This window comes from Orussus abietinus, unplaced genomic scaffold (assembly GCF_000612105.2).
Source record: "Orussus abietinus isolate OABI.00-Male unplaced genomic scaffold, Oabi_2.0 scaffold3, whole genome shotgun sequence".
NCBI classification, from domain to species: Eukaryota; Metazoa; Arthropoda; class Insecta; order Hymenoptera; family Orussidae; genus Orussus; species Orussus abietinus.
In genome coordinates this window covers 2,546,087-2,563,326 of record NW_019395984.1, presented here as the reverse complement: position 1 = coordinate 2,563,326, position 17,240 = coordinate 2,546,087, and the positions used below count along the sequence as shown (strand labels likewise).

The 17,240-nt window shown below is 41.9% G+C and overlaps 4 protein-coding genes across 11 annotated transcripts; 2 read left to right on the top strand and 2 right to left on the bottom strand.

Moving 5' to 3' along the window:
- Positions 1-136: 136 nt before the first annotated feature.
- LOC105699192 (UPF0428 protein CXorf56 homolog) lies at positions 137-2,788 on the bottom strand. Of its 4 annotated transcripts, none has more exons than XM_012424005.2 (5): positions 2,432-2,684; positions 2,206-2,362; positions 1,879-2,107; positions 1,623-1,801; positions 137-1,413 (listed from the first exon to the last, which is right to left on the bottom strand). In XM_012424005.2, exons 1-4 carry the CDS (start codon positions 2,550-2,552, stop codon positions 1,655-1,657), a joined length of 654 nt encoding a protein of 217 aa, XP_012279428.1. In that variant the 5' UTR covers positions 2,553-2,684; the 3' UTR covers positions 137-1,413; positions 1,623-1,654. The 4 variants fall into 4 exon arrangements, with proteins under 4 accessions (XP_012279428.1, XP_012279429.1, XP_023289662.1 ...); XM_012424006.2 differs by lacking the exon at positions 137-1,413 and adding an exon at positions 2,709-2,788 and having other exon boundaries at positions 1,422-1,801; positions 2,432-2,605; XM_023433894.1 differs by lacking the exon at positions 137-1,413 and adding an exon at positions 2,709-2,728 and having other exon boundaries at positions 1,422-1,801; positions 2,432-2,602.
- Positions 2,789-3,056: 268 nt separating this feature from the next.
- Positions 3,057-10,164, top strand: LOC105699075 (F-box/WD repeat-containing protein 7). 5 transcript variants are annotated; one of them, XR_001103987.1, is made up of 10 exons: positions 3,057-3,375; positions 3,765-4,004; positions 4,099-4,334; positions 4,479-4,581; positions 4,653-5,171; positions 5,249-5,656; positions 5,738-6,053; positions 6,140-6,359; positions 8,645-8,719; positions 8,793-10,164. XR_001103987.1 is itself a non-coding variant. In XM_012423778.1 (8 exons), exons 2-8 carry the CDS (start codon positions 3,795-3,797, stop codon positions 6,301-6,303), a joined length of 1,956 nt encoding a protein of 651 aa, XP_012279201.1. In that variant the 5' UTR covers positions 3,057-3,375; positions 3,765-3,794; the 3' UTR covers positions 6,304-7,134. The 5 variants fall into 5 exon arrangements, 3 of the variants coding, with proteins under 3 accessions (XP_012279201.1, XP_012279202.1, XP_012279203.1); XR_001103986.1 differs by having other exon boundaries at positions 8,645-10,164; XM_012423778.1 differs by lacking the exons at positions 8,645-8,719; positions 8,793-10,164 and having other exon boundaries at positions 6,140-7,134.
- Positions 10,165-10,313: 149 nt separating this feature from the next.
- On the bottom strand, positions 10,314-11,942 carry LOC105699078 (dnaJ homolog subfamily C member 24). Its single transcript, XM_012423786.1, has 2 exons — positions 11,082-11,942; positions 10,314-11,007 (listed from the first exon to the last, which is right to left on the bottom strand). Exons 1-2 carry the CDS (start codon positions 11,083-11,085, stop codon positions 10,577-10,579), a joined length of 435 nt encoding a protein of 144 aa, XP_012279209.1. The 5' UTR covers positions 11,086-11,942; the 3' UTR covers positions 10,314-10,576.
- Position 11,943: 1 nt separating this feature from the next.
- LOC105699074 (mediator of RNA polymerase II transcription subunit 23) lies at positions 11,944-17,204 on the top strand. Its single transcript, XM_012423777.1, has 13 exons — positions 11,944-11,988; positions 12,077-12,321; positions 12,405-12,537; positions 12,625-12,807; positions 12,874-13,161; positions 13,242-13,454; positions 13,533-13,619; positions 13,693-15,535; positions 15,618-15,857; positions 15,941-16,100; positions 16,179-16,463; positions 16,541-16,747; positions 16,846-17,204. The coding sequence occupies exons 1-13, from the start codon at positions 11,944-11,946 to the stop codon at positions 16,982-16,984; spliced, it is 4,068 nt and encodes a 1,355-aa protein (XP_012279200.1). The 3' UTR covers positions 16,985-17,204.
- The last annotated feature ends 36 nt before the right edge of the window (positions 17,205-17,240 follow it).

The window sequence follows — 17,240 nt, the reverse complement described above, 5'->3', positions numbered from 1 at the left end:
AAACTGCCGAGATTCTTTACACTTATTAACACCTGCTGTGTGTAAGATTACGAAAAGGTGCAGAGGAACCTGGGAACATTTTTTTAAGTGAGAAGGATACATATATATTCATATGAATTCCGTGTCTCAAGTTTTTATTTTATACTTATTTACTCGTACGCAAGTCGCACTTGCGAGTCTCGGCCAAGAGGACGAGAATAAAATATCCTTTTAATTTATTAATTGATTTGAGGCCTGCTACGGCCAAGGGAACGACAGTATGTCTCCGTTGAATTGATTAATTGCAAACCTTCTAGGTTTTGGGCGCAAGTAGAACCTGCAGGTATTCTACGGCATCAGGAGTTGCAGTGATATATATCGATTAAGACCTACTTGCAAATCTGTAAAGTTAAACATAAGGTACGCCGAAGAAACAAGGGCTTCAGCTAAGCGAACGAAATCGAAGAGAACTGTATCTCTCTCGCAGTGCATTTATAAACTTCTAAGTTACCTCGAAGAAGTCGCAGCGTTGCGACGCTTTTACGAATTCGCGCCAGAAGCCCTTCACGATGACATTTTGCATTTGATTTTAAGTTTTAACGTAGCAGATCCAGGAACCTCTCCGAATCAGAGCGATTTGACGTATGACTAAAAGATGATATTCCCCACAGGTCGCACGCAACTTTACCTACACACACGCAGTATATACAGTATTGGTTATTCATGGGTTTTAATTATACATTTTAATTAATAATTTATACAACTGCAGCAAGCATCGAATCAAGGTTCACAGCTTGTTTTTCTCACCGTTGGTATGTTGCACAGATAATTTCATTGTATGTAAGAATGTAGTTTGTCGTGTTATTTAATTCACTTTTTTTTATATACTGTGTGTATGTAGGTACGTTTACGTATCATGTGGATTCGGTCTTAGCCAGCTGCACAACTAGGGTATCTTCGCATCGGATACTTAACGGTGTTTGATAAACTACTGTTAGAGCCAGCATAAATTGTCGAGAAACCTCCTATGTAGCTCATACAAATCGATGTCACACTTGTAGTCACATACCGCCTACTCTTCTCTAGTTTTTAGACATACCACATATTCGATAATTACTCTAGACAGCTTCCTCGTTTCCTCGCAAGACTCGTCGATTCGTGAGATCGTTTGGTCAGGTCCAGCATGAGAAGCTGAACGGTGTTTTCGCATCTCTTACGTCTGATATTTTTAAATTTTGTTATAAAAGTGATCCTCTACCTGTAGTAGCCTAGAACATCTACCAGCCATATCGAGGGATTCCTTTCGTAGCACTCCGTACTAGCGACCATTATTTTCAGTGTGTCCACATAGTTGCTACTTGGAAGCTGATGTTGCCACGTTCAAAATCTTTATTCCGGTCCCAACTGGTCCGCATTCATTAAACGCGCAACCCTCTATGATATAAATTGTACGTAGCTATTATATTTATTTATGAAATTTCTATATTTTTCAATGTACATTTCTATGCAATATTTGTATCTAGTCATTTATATATTTTAAATATTTACTTTTATGTAATGTTAATAAATATTTCAATATGAGGTTGGAATCATGTGTTCTTACAGAATTCAATAGTTAGAAAGTCTATGTACAGTTCGCTTACAGGTTACTACCATCAAACACGAGGTAGAGATATCACATGTCTAATAATGTCCCCCTCGGTCTTGTTCTTTTACTGTCCACTTCCGGAGGTGGCATAGCTTTCCGCTTGTTCATGCCTTTTCTCTCCAATTGCTTCTCTATGATGCGTGCATTGTTAGCGTATGAATCGGCAACTTCTCTCTGTGTGGAAAGACGTTAAAATTATTATTTAATCATTTATATAACAGTCTCATTAGAAATTTAGCACCATGACTTACTGCTTCGATTTCATCTTCCTCCTCATCGATTGTAGAAACGGTGACTGAACTGAATTTGCCCATGTTCTTCGTATGCTTTGTGACCATAATTTTCTTGGGCTTTTCAATAGCGACCTGGTTGTATATGTCTGTCACAGGACCTTCTCCAGAACTTTTGATCACTGCACCTTTTACGACAAATACTACATTCAACCCAAGGTCATGTTTGTAATACAGCCACAGCCCGCATCTTTGGTAAAGAAATAATTTAAATTAGCATTAGAAATCCAGAAAGCAATGAGTTAAATGAATATTAATATTTCTGCAAAAAAGAGGCAGCAGCAATACTTTTTACACTTCTGTCGATACTGTTTCTCAATCCCTTCTTGTCGTTTCAGGTAAACCACTTCGTCCTGTTCACAGGTCATCTTATGAGCATGTTTACTGCCATCGATAACGCGTGCTCCGTCTCTCTTTCGCAAAGGCAACTTTTCTATAGCACAATCTAAGAAGTAAATAAATATTACTTTATATGATTTATAATTTTTTAAACAGGTACGTAAGGTTGCATTACCTAAAATCAACGTCATCTGTCCACAAAGGCAGTAATATATGTGCAGCGGCTTCTCTTCACTGTATTCCTCCTGATCTTTCGTATCGGAGCATATGATGCTCCTCGATACGACTTTCGGCATGATTTACCGTGAAATACTTAATTTCTCATAAATTAACATCACTTCATAACCTACTGAAATCAATTTGATAATTTTAACACCAAACTCCATAGACTATAAAGCAGGAAAGATAACGCCACTAGAGGTGAATATGTTGCTACATAATGGGAAGCATACTCATCATTATTCACCCAGAAAATTCTGTTCAAAAACGTTGATTTTCTGTCAATCTGATATCTAAAGAAATAAACGTCATCGCGATTCGATCATCTTAATTCTGATTGCGATAAGAGAAATGTATAGACACGCGTAGCGGTGTAGAACGTAAGAAAATCTCTTTTTAACCCGAATCTATTACGTGATTGGTCGAAGAAAGCTTTCCGTTGTATCCGGAAATATTTTCTCCTGGAACCGACCAATCAGAGTATCGCACGGAAGCACGGTCGTCTACATGAAAAGTTCGTTAAGTAGTCAGTCCCGTTTCGCAACGTTGCCGGTAGTTACTTGAGCATGTAGCTTAATCGCGCGAACGCATGTGCACGAGCTCTTAAATAAATCGCGGAGTTCGTCGAGAAGGAGCTCGGGCTCGGCCGACGAGACTGGATGGAAGCCTCGCAGTGTTTATACTCTCGACTCTTGTTTTTGTTTGCCCGCCCAAGGTGGCCCGATCCGCTCGCGAAATTCCCACGGTCGGATTCTAACCTAGTTTAGGGGGCCCTCGGAGAGATGCGAGCCGCGCGCACTTTATAGGGAGTCGTCCACTGGTCCGACGAGCAGGAGTCGCGAGCCAGCAAGGAGATTCGAGCCGCTAGAGAGAGGAGACGCAGGGAGTTCCTTGGCCGAAGTACGGAGATTTCTTCGGTATTTTTTTCGACATTTTACGAGCCGCCTTCCGTGCCCCTCGGGGCCCCTTGGGCCCATCTGGGGTGTGGCAGGGCCCGGTCCTTTGTTGTACCAATATTTAGGCTAGGTTCGAAACACCTGGTGCAGTTGGCTTGACTTTAAGGTTAGGTCTTTCAAGAAATTGAGTTTCGTGCCTTTCTCGGGAAATTCAGCTGTGAGAAATTTTTCCATCGATCTGTACTTCTTGCATAAACAGTGCTTAATTTCAACCATAAGACACTGCATGCCTGGGCATTTAAATGACTCGGGATTCGATAAGTGCACCAACATGTGGATAATATCGTTCGGTGATCGTTGGAAATCAGGACCTTTAAGGTGGTTTGTCTCTAGGTGAAATTGTACCAGCTGTACGAGCCAGTAATGTCCGTCCCTTCATCGTCCTCTAAAGGGATAAGTGGAGAGCAGCCCGGAGGAACGAGTCCTAGTCCTGTAGAAGGCGTAGAAGGAGTAGAATGCGTGCCCGGTCCCAGTTCTTCCAACCCCGTCCAATGCATGCTGCCACAGGACGAGGAGTCGGAAGAGTACGGAGAAGAGGCAGATGAGGATGAGAGCAGCGAGGCTGAAAGCGAAGTAAGCAATCTTTTGGATGGTAGGAGGCAAGAAAGAAATGTGAAAGGAGTGAATTTAATAATTTCGAGGTACTGAATGTTTTTGAACGCGTTAGATCAGTGATAATGGTATGTTTGGTGACGTCGAGTGCGAAGGAGAAATTGAAAGCAATGAGTGCAGGCCTCCTGCCGTACAATCGCACCCACCACTGCCGCAGCGAGTTCAAAGTCCTATTTTGCACACCTGTGTTCCTCTCGATGTAGTCCAGCCTCAAAGAAAGCGCAAGAGTGAAACCGAGTCCAGTTTACCTTGTAAAAAGCTTATTCCAGAAAATAAGAGCATACCCGTAATGTAAGTCCAATAACATATGTATTCACTGTCAATTATTAAAAGTGTGCAAGGTAGATTTTTAACATTTTCAAGGTTGGCATACCATTTTTGAATTTAACTGGCAGAAATTGTAATTAAATCTTGAATATCTTTATTTTTATTCAGGACTGTAAAAAAGGCAGATGATAAGGGAAAGCACGTTAGATGCATCATACCGACTAGAGATAACCCTCCGCCTGAGATGAGTACCTGGCTCTTGCAATTTCAGGTACGTACTTAAATGATTTATCTCATTGCCCGTGATATGAAATATTTTCATAAATGTTCCGGACTTTACAGAAGTGGTCGAATGCAGAGAGGATGCTAGCAATCGATGAACTGATCGAGAGATGCGAGCCGACGCAGGTGCGCCACATGATGCAAGTGATCGAGCCTCAGTTTCAAAGGGACTTCATTTCTTTGCTCCCTAAAGAACTAGCCTTGTCAGTGTTAGCATTTTTAGAACCTAGAGACTTACTGCGAGCAGCACAAACGTGTCGGAATTGGCGTTTTCTCGCCGACGATAACTTGCTGTGGAAGGAGAAGTGCAGAGCTGCGGGTATAGAGGATCTGAAGGACCTGCCGCCATTAAAGAGGAAAAACTGCAGGAACTCTGGAAGTTGCTCGTCTCCGTGGAAGCAGGCCTACATGCGACAGCATAACATCAAGATGAACTGGAGGACGAAGCCTATCCGGCCCCCGAAGGTCCTCAAGGGTCACGATGACCACGTGATCACTTGCCTTCAGTTCTCCGGGAACCGAATAGTCAGTGGGTCTGACGATAACACACTCAAAGTGTGGTCTGCAGTGACAGGGAAGGTGAATACACATTACAATACTAATCTTGACAAGGTACGCTAATTGCAAGCCAGAAATACAATGGATTCGAATTGCAGTGCTTGCGGACGTTGGTGGGACACACCGGGGGAGTGTGGTCTTCGCAGATGTCGGGCACTACGGTGATCAGTGGGAGTACGGACCGAACTCTAAAAGTGTGGAACGCGGAGACCGGACAGTGTATCCATACATTATACGGTCACACCTCAACGGTGAGGTGTATGCATTTGCACGGGGATAAAGTCGTCAGTGGCAGCAGGGACGCTACACTGAGGGTGTGGCAAGTCGATACCGGGGAATGTTTGCACGTGCTCGTGGGACATATGGCTGCTGTCAGGTGCGTGCAATATGACGGAAAGTTAGTGGTTAGCGGGGCTTACGACTTCATGGTCAAGGTGTGGAATCCTGAGAGGGAGGAGTGTCTTCACACGCTGCAGGGACACACCAATCGGGTCTATTCTCTTCAAGTGAGTTATCGTTGCGTTGTAACCGACCAAGCAATTAATAATGACAAATGATGCAAGTGCTACATGTAATTTCCTTCTCAGTTCGACGGTGTTCACGTTGTCAGTGGGTCGCTGGACACGAGTATAAGGGTCTGGGAGGTGGAGACCGGGGTGTGTCGGCACACGCTGATGGGTCACCAGTCCCTGACCTCGGGGATGGAGTTGCGCAACAACATCCTGGTGTCGGGGAACGCGGACTCTACGGTTAAGGTCTGGGACATCGTCAGTGGTCACTGCCTGCAGACTCTTTCTGGCCCTAACAAGCACCAGTCTGCTGTTACTTGCCTTCAGTTCAATAGCCACTTTGTCATCACCTCGTCGGATGATGGCACCGTCAAGCTCTGGGACGTTAAAACCGGTACGCTACTTTGTCTAAGGCCTGTTGCAATATTTAAATGTTTGACGTATTCCTTAGAGATCTATACCGCTGACTTCTGTTTGCAGGCGAATTTATTAGGAATCTCGTGGCATTGGAGAGCGGTGGAAGTGGCGGCGTCGTTTGGCGTATCAGGGCCAGCGATACGAAGCTCGTCTGTGCCGTAGGCAGTCGCAACGGCACGGAGGAGACGAAACTCCTGGTCCTTGATTTCGACGTCGAGGTGAAATAGTCCATCCTTTGGGTCGGATCGCTCCTCCGTGTCGCTTCTGTACATACTACGATTAGGTAGCGTAACCAATCTACTGTACAATGTTTCATGTATTACATGGTGTGATTGTGATAAGACTGCACGTGGAGAGTCCCAAGAGACCAAGCGAAGGGACAGGGGGTTAGAGCGAAAGACAGCTAGGAAGACCTCGGGGTGCACCGATCGACCGCCAGGATCGAGACCCGGAGGGAGGACATTAATTATTATACGGAATAATTAATAATTAACTAACGGGGATATGATGTACCTACCGAGGTGTACAAATGGGAGATTCAAAAGACTCGATACAAACTATGGTGAATAAGGAGCTTATATCGGTTTACTACTGCGTCATCGCTGTGTATCGCGACTCGACGCGACCAAAGCCGGTCCTGGGTTACTCGTTCTAGATGATACTTGCACGGTGCTTGTTTCAGAATATTCTTTTCAATTAAATGGTGCCCGATTAACCTTAATATTCGCCTTGATTATTGGATTAACGGTTGTAGGCCATTCTGAAACGATTAGTGTGCAATCTCTGTCTCGAATGGGTACTTTGGACTCGGGGTTGGACGCGCCAGTCGAGCCAGTCGGAATCGCGGAGAATTTTCGTACGAGTAATTGTTTATGCAACATTTTATGTCGATAATGCGAGAGCCAAGCGGGGTCAACTTGGGGATTTAACGTCGAGCTCGTACTTACTTCTCGGCTGGATTTGAAGGTCCTTCTGACGTTTGTCGACGAGGCGGGTCGCCTTTCCTTGTTTCTTTTTTTCTTTTTTTAAGTAGCAATAAACCGCCGAAGTTAATCTCACCGAGGCCGATTTCGATATCTAATTAACTTTCTTCCCGATTTTCGGCCGAACTCTTTAGAGTCTCTACCGTAAGCGAGGGGTGGAGGGCTGTTTTCGGTACCAATTAATTTTTTAAACCGATTCCTCGCTATATATTCCTCTTTATATATACATACGTGGGTATGTATGCACGCTATTAGGTGAATTATTCGGTTGCGCGTCACGATCGAAAATCTGTTTTAGTACGTGCGGCATTATTTTCGAACTGGCACTCCTTCGGTGAGATGCATTTATTTATAAAAAAAAAAAAATAAATTCTGCGACGGAACGTGGAACGCGTAGGATTGTAGAAAAATCGATCTCGAGCTCTCGTCCTCGATTCGAGGTTTAATTTAATTTTTGGAACATGGATTTCGAGACTACCGTGGAGATGCGGAATTTTTTTTCTTTTTTGTTGGGGGGGATTCATGGGCCTCCTCTCGTTGACGATTTTTTTCTTCTTTTTTTTTATTTCGGTATTCGAGTAGCGAGGAGGCCTCAGGCGGTCGCTGCAATAAATTATTGAATCCGTCGACAAGTTCCTAGGGAAGGTTTCGAAAATAACTGATTTCTCTGAATCTCGTTTCTTTTCAATTCCAGGAGCGGTATGTACGCGGTATAAAATCGGGTTAAATCGACGGTCGTGTTGTCCGTGTACGGAGGATCGACTCCTTGGATTTTCCTTCTCTCCTTCCTTGGTGTAGTCCACCCTGGAAGGAGAGATCAAAATTTGAGGATTTAGGAAACAGGGCCGGGGGAGGGATAGTTTCGGAAAGCAATGAGAAACCGCGATGGGGCCTTTGTTTTTTTTTTTTTTCACCAAGAAAACAAGGGTCGAAGGCGATATTCTAATGCAAATGGGGGGAACTCGTTTTGGGACGGACTTAGTTTCTTCGCCCATTTTCCGTTTCTTTTCTTCTTTTTTACTCCTAATTCTTTACACCTTCATCTCCATGAAGTCGAAGGGTACATCTCGACATGTTGAACATTTTTATACATTTAAAGGACATTTATTCCTTCTCCTCTTTTTTTTCTTTTTTTCTTCTAAAAAATACAGAATCTATTTGAAAAATCGGGAAACTCAGGGTTTCCGTCCCAGAGGAAGTCTCCTTCCCGGTTGTATATATATACATATATAAATGTACTTTGCGGGCCTCTCGAAACATTGAAATACTTTTATAAGGACGTCGGATTCCTTCGGCTTAGCCCTGATTAATTCCGCGAGGACGCAGCTCTCCCGGGGAAGAGCTCGTTCCAAAATTCTCTTCGAAGTCAATAAAAAGAAAAAGGCTACGGATCATTATGAAAAGTATTATAGTCGGAATCTTCTCTTTTCTTTTTCTCTTCTTCTTCTTATTTGCTCTCCGCTCGTTTCCTCGGGCGTAATAATTTATATCCGTAGACTGTGACGAGATATATGTAGATAGTAAGCGGCATATACATAGGTACATATATACATAACTAATTATATATGTATATGTAATTTTTTAGGGTCTTAGTCCGAAATCGTAAGGTGCAAGGAGCGCGGAATGGAAATCTTGTATATGGTGACATGACTCCGATTCGGTAAATGCGCGTTCACCAAGTCAACGACGGCCACTCTTGTCATGAACTCATGTAGATAATCTTTTGTTTACAGGCAGAACAGGCGACGTAGACTCAGACTCTGACCATTTTGGGATTTTTCGTGAATGGTCGTTAAATAGTCAGATTCGAGGTGCCCCTTTGCAGACGTAGACATTTCCTTTTTTAATGATTTTCCATTTGCAGTATACATGGTCTGTGTGCTCGACGCGGATTGACGACAAGCGAGTTAACAGCGATCGGGGGAAACACGAGACGTAGGGAATATTTTAAGAGCTCGCAGGAAAGTGCACGAAGGGCGTTTACGCATTTACCGAAATTTTGTGCCTACTCTCCGTAATCGAGAAAGAAAGAAAGAAAAAAAAAAATAGAAATCGCCCCCTGCAAACGGGGATACTGTGTATGTCAGCGAAAGAGGCAATTTCAATTACGACACTTAGGGTCTAATTTAAAGGTTCCGTTTAAGTCGAGGATCGACCAGACGTGTGGAGGATACTTAATGGTGAACGTTTCAATGGGACTCGAGCAGATATGGTATCTTCTCTTCGAAGGCAGAATTTGGTAAAATGAATTCAAGTGATTAGGGAGGAACAATAGAAATATCGAGATCATGGAAGGACGCGATACTGAGCCTTATCGTCTCCTTTTCTGCTCTCTTGTATGCTTTCCGAGGAACTTTGCGGACTGTTTCCGACACTGGTGAAAAAATGTCTGCAGTTTCAGGTCTCGTTTAGTCCCTATGAGATTTCGATCCGTTGAATTTATTTCTGGGATTCCTTGCTCTTCCTTTGATATTTGTATTTTGTGGGGAGAATTTAGTTACCTTTGGACTAATCAGTTGACTGGAAAATTAGAGGAATCTAGCTCTTTTCTGGGTTTTGACAAAATGATGGCTTCGATGAACCAGTTGGAGGGATTTTTTCACCAGGACATCGTTGGTGGGCCAAGTAAGGTGGCTATGTGGTACAAACTGTAAAGAGTGCATTTTTAAGTAGGTGGATGATGCTAATGAATCACTGCGCATAGATTTAACACCGAACTGTCATACTATAATTGGGCCACTGTAGCTATGGAAGGAAATTATGGCGATGTGTCGGAGAATTAATTATCATTGCTTTGACGTCGGAGATGCTTGGGTGATCCTTGGCAGCACGCCGAGAGAAACCGAGTCGATGACCGTAGAGATCCGTCAAAGGAAGTCCGTGATGAGAAGTCGATATCTACAAGAAGTCTGGACTCTGCCACGGTACAATAATACAAGACGCATCATGTTCTTTGTGCAATACTTACACAAGCCACTGTAGATAGATTAAAAAGAGCGCATGGTCTGTTAAGTGGGTTTAGTAGTAATCTGTTAATGCTATTTATATCACTAGTATAACTTATTAATACGGCGAATCCTCTGTTGACTCTCCGTTAGACCTGGAGGCTCTCGGATCATGTGAGATTTTAAAGCTCCACTGGTCACCACGATATCGAAATGAATCTTCTTTTTCTCCTTCATGACTGCGGTGCGTACTGAGCGTTGTCTAGGGATGCAATTGTGTGCGAACGTCTTTTATTATTGGACCATGACTGCTCCAGGGATCGTGTTTTATTTGTATATTGCTCAATAGTTTATATTATAAGAATGTGTTATCTGTTGTATCATTTTTTATAAGAAATAGAAAATGTTGCTGCATTTTAACACCCAGTCGATCATTTCACAGAGATGTGTGATTGTATGATTTTTATCCTGCCTTCGTTATATTTAAAATACACGTGATTGTATTTTATTAGAAATGATCTTGAGAATTTTTATTTTAATGTTTGTACACGATCTATCTTTATCAATTTATGTTATGTTTCAACAAGAATGACAAAGGTACATTCCTGGCAAGGAATCTGAAGGGTACAGTTTTGTTCTTGTAAATCGACTTGATTTACAATATAATCGCTACCGCATCTACATTGATAACTTAAAATATCTTTATCCATAGTAGGTTCTAACTCATTAAGTGTTACTGTAGCATAAATGAGAAGACTCTGAGATTCCAACTCGGCCTGTCTGCATTGTGTATTATAATCTTCTCTAGAGCGATGATCTCTTAAAATCCTCCAAGCCTCCTCGATTCTTCTGAATTCGTTTGTATTACAATCTGAATTACCTTTCTTGTCTGGATGACATTGTAGGGCACGCTGATAATATGCACGTTTTATATCTTCGTAAGTAGAATCCTTTGTACAGCCTAAAACCTCGTAGTAATCGAATGCATCTATCCTAGGTGATTCTATAAATTTAGATGATTATTTACCGTATCATACCAGTAATACGTACATGTTAAAACAGAAGGATATATCTTACGCATTTTTTATTGAATCGCATAAAATAACCAATGTGTCAAGATTATCAAAAACCCTCGTGGTTTCTAGCTGACATCTTTCTTTAACATTTACTTGCTCTTTTCAAGCTCACGTTATAAAATTTCAAACGATTAGGTACACCCAGTTTTTCTCCGTCTCGAAGTCTCGTGACGGAGAGGTGACAGAATGGGTGCTAGGTAGACGCTTTAGAGCTCCTAGACGGGCCCTATTGAGCGGCAACCTCCTCGTGGTGGGCCTGGGGAATCGCTGATTCAACTAGCACGAAAATGCAAGAGAAGCATCGATTCGCGAATGACTGCTCGGCTAACCAATTTTGAAATTTATTAATCAACTTTTAGTTAATTTCAATTTTAGTTTAGTTAGTTTCAATTTTCTTCCATGGGATGGCACTTTTTACTGGATCGAGTTTCTATTTTACTCCGTTAGATGCCTCAGTTCATTGGAAATGGCGTTTCCTTCTTGCTTTATTTAGTTATTCCCAGTCGTTGAAAAACATGTCAAAAAGTAGAAGCGCAACATTTTTGGAGCTTTCTCGTTGAAATGTGGGAAGTAAATCTTACGCTTAAGCCTTGTCTTCAATTTGTGACTTCACATATCTTTTGATCGATGCAAGTATCAGGTCGGGATGTGAGAATTCCTTTTTCTCAACGATAATTGTTTCCACTGAAGATTTTGCACGGAATTATTTTAATGCCCTCCTAACCTAACTTTTACGAAATTGTAACTAATATTGCGTGATTTGAGAAGCGTTTTATTATGGATTTTTCATGAGGACCTTTTTTAACAAATAGTGGTTGTTAGGTTTTATAGACGAAAGTAAATGTGACGTTCAATTCGTAAAAATGGGTAGCGAAGCACAAATTACAAATATTGTTAACGACATTCTGGTAAGTAAGCCTAATAAGAAATATTTCATTGTAGAGTTAATTTTTTAATTAAACGTTGGGTTAATCTGTTTGTTACAATTGTGTTTAGAAAGTCGAAGCTATTGAAGAAGCTTTTAGTTGTGTCATTGTCCATCATCCAGACAGTGAAAGTGATAAAATTACAACATGGCAGTCAGAGTTAACTTCGGTTATGACAGGCTTAAATGTGGAACAGCAGGAGAGTGCAGTGCGTCAGTTTCTCTCTATGGCAGCGGCAATGACTAATCACAGTCGACTACAGTTATTACTCTCATTATTGGAAAACTTAGTGACAAGCAATGTTTTGTCAGCGAGGTATAGCCTTTCTTATCCTCATCGTTTGTTTATTACATGTTTGCCTGGGATATCTGTTATAATTATGATTTATTTATTTTCAGATTAGTTACCGAATGTATCTTAACCTGTGATAAATTACAGTATCAATTAGAGGACTTCTGGGTAGAATGTTTTGGTTTAATAAGGCGAATTATTGGTAGAGTTGGTTACAAAGGTGTCAGGGAAATAATGAAGGTATGTTGTATATTTTTTTTCTACTAACCTCATATTTCTTTCGGTTAAGAGTGAATTTGTAATGTCATGTACGTGTCACTATTTTAGGGTTGCCGAGAAAAGGCTCAGACAATCCCCACAAGGTTAAATGCATCAGTTCAACCACAACTCAAAGCATTAGAAAATGTCATCGAGCACATATTTGATCGAAATGCTTGCCTTTTACCAAGTTACTTTATCGTTGACGAGATTCAGAAGGCCTACACTGATAATAAGAGTTGGCCTCATTGGGTAAGTATGAATAATTTAGCTGCATTAGAACTCTGTTAAATACTAAGTTTTTCTGTACTATTACAGAAGCTGGCGAAACTACTTTCTAGTTTTGTTGAAAGTTTTCGAGCTGCTGCACAAATGGTATCCATAGTGGGCCACTCAAAGATGTTACCCGTAGTTGAGCATACAGGGTACGCAGACCACCTAATCAATCCATGGCTATTGGATCCCAATACGCTCAAATTCTCTCTGAAAGGGAATTTACCTTATGACCAAGACTTAGTTAAACCTCAAACCGAGCTACTGAGATATGTCTTAGAACAGCCATACAGTCGAGACATGGTATGCTCAATGCTTGGTTTACAGAAGCAAGTACGTCACCACTTTACCTATTTTTTTTTCATTGTGGTATAATAATTCTTAATTGACTCTAAGTATATTTTTCATTATAGCACAAACAACGTTGCGTTGCCTTGGAGGAACAACTCGTGGAACTAGTTATCTTGGCTATGGAGCGAGCTGAAAATGATCCTCCACCAGCAGAGGGAACGGATGGTACAGTTTCAAACCACTGGGTCTGGTTGCACTTATCGTCGCAACTTATATATTTTGTGCTCTTCCAATTCGCTTGCTTCCCTACAATTGTGATGGCAATTCATAATAAGGTAATCCCACTAAAAGTCACCGATGTGAATCTAGTAATAACGTTAACTTGAAAATTAGAATCTTTTTATTACTTGCAGTTGGCTGGACGGGAACTGCGGAAAGGAAGGGATCACTTAATGTGGGTCTTATTACAATTTATATCTGGAAGTATTCAACGTAATCCGGTAAGAATAAAATTTAAACTTGTTTATGATATAATACGTGATGTAATCATTTTATATATATTTTTTTTTTTAGTTATCTAATTTCTTGCCCGTGTTGAAATTGTACGATCTCCTGTACCCGGAGAAGGAGCCGTTGCCAGTTCCCGACTTCAGTCAAGCTCTGTGCACGCATCAAATGGCGATCACTTGCATTTGGATTCATCTCCTGAAAAAGGCACAATCCGAGCATCTCAACATCCATCGACCCATTCCTCTAACTTTGAAAGTCCACCACGAATTCCTGCAACACTTGGTCCTCCCAAATACGACACTTTGTATGGGCTCGGATTATCGTATAGCGTTACTTTGCAACGCATATTCCACAAACCAGGAATACTTCAGTCGACCGATGGCTGCCCTGGTGGACACAATTTTGGGCACTCAAAAAGGACAGCAACAACAGCCTCTGCAATCGCTACAGAACAACGCTGCGATGGCAAATGGACCAACGACACCATTGTCGATGTCCATTTTGGACTCGCTGACAGTTCACTCGAAGATGAGTCTAATACACAGCATCGTCACTCATGTGATCAAGCTGGCACAGTCAAAGAGCAACATGGCATTGGCACCAGCTCTTGTTGAAACTTACAGCAGACTGCTAGTGTACACTGAAATCGAGAGTTTGGGAATCAAAGGCTTCATAAGCCAGTTATTGCCAACGGTGTTTAAATCGCATGCTTGGGGAACGTTGTACACGTTGCTGGAGATGTTCAGTTATCGAATGCATCACATTCAACCACACTACAGAGTGCAGCTACTGTCTCATCTGCACAGCCTTGCAGCGGTCCCTCAGACAAATCAAACTCAGCTACATTTGTGTGTCGAAAGCACAGCTCTCCGCCTCATCACAGGATTGGGCTCGGCAGAGGTCCAACCTCAACTGTCGAGGTTTCTGTCCGAACCTAAAACTCTGGTGTCAGCCGAGTCGGAGGAGCTCAATCGGGCTCTGGTGTTGACTCTTGCACGATCCATGCACGTTACTGGGACTGGTGCGGACAGTCTGAGCGGTACGTGGTGTAAAGAATTATTGAACACTATTATGCAGAACACACCGCACTCCTGGGCGAATCATACCCTGCAGTGTTTCCCTCCAGTGCTCAGTGAATTCTTCCAGCAAAACAGTGTGGCGAAGGAGAACAAGCAGCAGATCAAGAAAGCTGTGGAAGAGGAGTACAGGAACTGGGCATCGATGAGTAATGAAAATGATATAATTGGACACTTTTCTGTTCCTGGAACTCCGCCACTATTTCTGTGCCTCTTGTGGAAGATGATCCTGGAGACAGATCGGATCAGTCCCATAGCGTATAAGATTCTAGAAAGGATCGGAGCAAGAGCCCTGTCGGCTCACCTGAGGAAATTCTGTGACTACCTTGTTTTTGAGTTTGCCAATAGTGTCGGTGGACAACATGTCAATAAATGTGTGGATACCATCAACGACATGATTTGGAAATATAATATCGTCACCATTGACAGGCTCGTCCTGTGTCTCGCTTTGAGGACTCAGGAAGGTAGCGAGGCTCAGGTGTGCTTCTTCATCATTCAGCTACTTTTACTTAAGGCTGCAGAATTTCGAAACAGAGTTCAGGAATTCGTTAAAGAGAATTCACCGGAGCATTGGAAACAGTCAAACTGGCATGAGAAGCATCTTGCCTTTCATAGAAAGTTCCCGGAGAAATTCGCTCCCGAAGGAATCATGGAGCAGACAACAGGAGGACCGAGCCAGTACCAAAGTCTTCCGGTGTACTTTGGAAACGTATGCTTACGATTCCTTCCTGTCTTCGACATCGTTGTACACAGATATTTAGAAATTCCTCCGGTATCGAAGAGCTTAGAGATACTGCTCGAACACTTGGGATGCTTGTACAAATTCCATGGTAGGAAAATAATTGTGACGGTTCATTCCTCTTATTATATGTTTTCTCTGTTATTAATGTATAATTCTTATTTTCTTGTTAGACCGTCCTGTTACTTATTTGTACAACACGTTGCATTACTATGAAAGGAAGCTACGAGAGAGACCCCCATTGAAGAGACGTTTGGTCTCTGCTGTTTTGGGATCATTAAGAGAAATCAGAGCGCCTGGCTGGGCTTTGTCCGAAGCTTATCAAATGTATATGGCTCGGTCAGCTGATGACGCAGTCACCTGGGTGCCAGAATTGGACTACTATATCCGCCTTGTCCAGAGAATTGTTGAGAGTATGCTCTTCGATATCATTCCTTTATGTTTATTTTTACAATTTAAAACAGGATTTTTATTAATTTTGTGTATATTTTTCTAGCTATGTCAGGAACAGCACACTTTCCTGCCACTGATTGGAGGTTCAACGAGTTTCCCAATCCAGCAGCTCATGCCTTGTACGTCACTTGTGTGGAACTTATGGCAGTTCCTGTCGCTCCTAATTTAGTTGCCAATTCATTACTTGACGTGGTTGCCAAAGGGTAAGAAGTGACAGTAGTTTAACAATAATCAATCAGACATTTTTTTTTTGTCAAACTAATGGCATTTCTGCCTGACAGGTACACCGTAATACCATCGGATGAAATACATTTGTGGATTAATTGTGTCGGTTTGTTACTGGCAGCATTGCCAGAGTGCTACTGGTCTGCATTACATGACAGACTCGTGGAAACTGTTAGCTCCGGTCTTGCTAATTGGCAGTACCATAATTTAACTCCATTCCAACTCTTCAATTTTAACATTACACATAACAGTTTGTTAGAAAACAAATACAGTTACATGCTGGCTTTGGCTCACTCGATTTGGCACCATGCCGGAGTAGGACAGATCACAACGGTGCCTCAGTAAGTTAACTTTGCATCGAAAGACTTTTTTTCCTATTTTCGTATTTCTTTCTTGTAAGGAAAGAATTGCTTTTCAGGTTCATCAAGGAGAAGCTTCAACCTGTGGTGACTACGGAGGAGCAATTGATATTTGCATACCATCTAATAGGTCCCACCTTGGCACGGTTTGATGCAGAAAGACCTCGTTGTGTTGTAGAACTCACTGTGATTTTATATGAAATGCTAGAAAAGGTGGACCGCTCGCAAACCCACTTGAAGTACATGGATCCCGTTTGCGACCTGCTGTATCCTTTTGCAAAGTTATTTGAAGAATTTAAGATTTTTGTCCAGGATTTTGTTACCGCTACCAATTGTTATTTTTCCTTAACTGTAATTATTATAGGTACCACATTAAGTACATGTTTGTTGGAGACAGCATGAAGACTGACGTCGAAGGTATTATACGTAGGCTAAGGCCTGCACTGCAAATGAGACTTCGCTTCATAGCTCACTTGAATATTGAGGAGATTCACAACACATGAGACTGAGTATTCTTGACGAATAAAGATTTGCCATTCCTGAGAGCCAAGATCTCTATTGTAAATAATTACGTTGGCTGTCTTTTTCGATTTTTGTCTTAACTCAATCACACTTTGTCTTTAATTGATGGTTAATGAACCGAAGAGATGCTGCGTATGTGTTGTATCAACATGAATACCTAAGGTGTATTGCAAGAAATAATTATACATTTTTACGACGGAATTTGTTCGTTACATTTGTTATTAACCACAGCTTTTC

Coding starts and splice junctions, on each gene's coding strand:
- LOC105699192 (XM_012424006.2), bottom strand. CDS start 2,552: ATGCCGAAAGTCGTATCGAGGAGCATCATATGCTCCGATACGAAAGAT. Junction 2,363..2,431: donor ACAGATGACGTTGATTTTAG/GTAATGCAACCT, acceptor TTTACTTCTTAG/ATTGTGCTATAGAAAAGTTG. Junction 2,108..2,205: donor TATCGACAGAAGTGTAAAAA/GTATTGCTGCTG, acceptor TCTTTACCAAAG/ATGCGGGCTGTGGCTGTATT.
- LOC105699075 (XM_012423778.1), top strand. CDS start 3,795: ATGTCCGTCCCTTCATCGTCCTCTAAAGGGATAAGTGGAGAGCAGCCC. Junction 5,172..5,248: donor GGTCTGCAGTGACAGGGAAG/GTGAATACACAT, acceptor TTCGAATTGCAG/TGCTTGCGGACGTTGGTGGG. Junction 6,054..6,139: donor GCTCTGGGACGTTAAAACCG/GTACGCTACTTT, acceptor TTCTGTTTGCAG/GCGAATTTATTAGGAATCTC.
- LOC105699074 (XM_012423777.1), top strand. CDS start 11,944: ATGGGTAGCGAAGCACAAATTACAAATATTGTTAACGACATTCTG. Junction 13,162..13,241: donor TGCTTGGTTTACAGAAGCAA/GTACGTCACCAC, acceptor TTTTCATTATAG/CACAAACAACGTTGCGTTGC. Junction 15,858..15,940: donor TGTCCAGAGAATTGTTGAGA/GTATGCTCTTCG, acceptor ATATTTTTCTAG/CTATGTCAGGAACAGCACAC.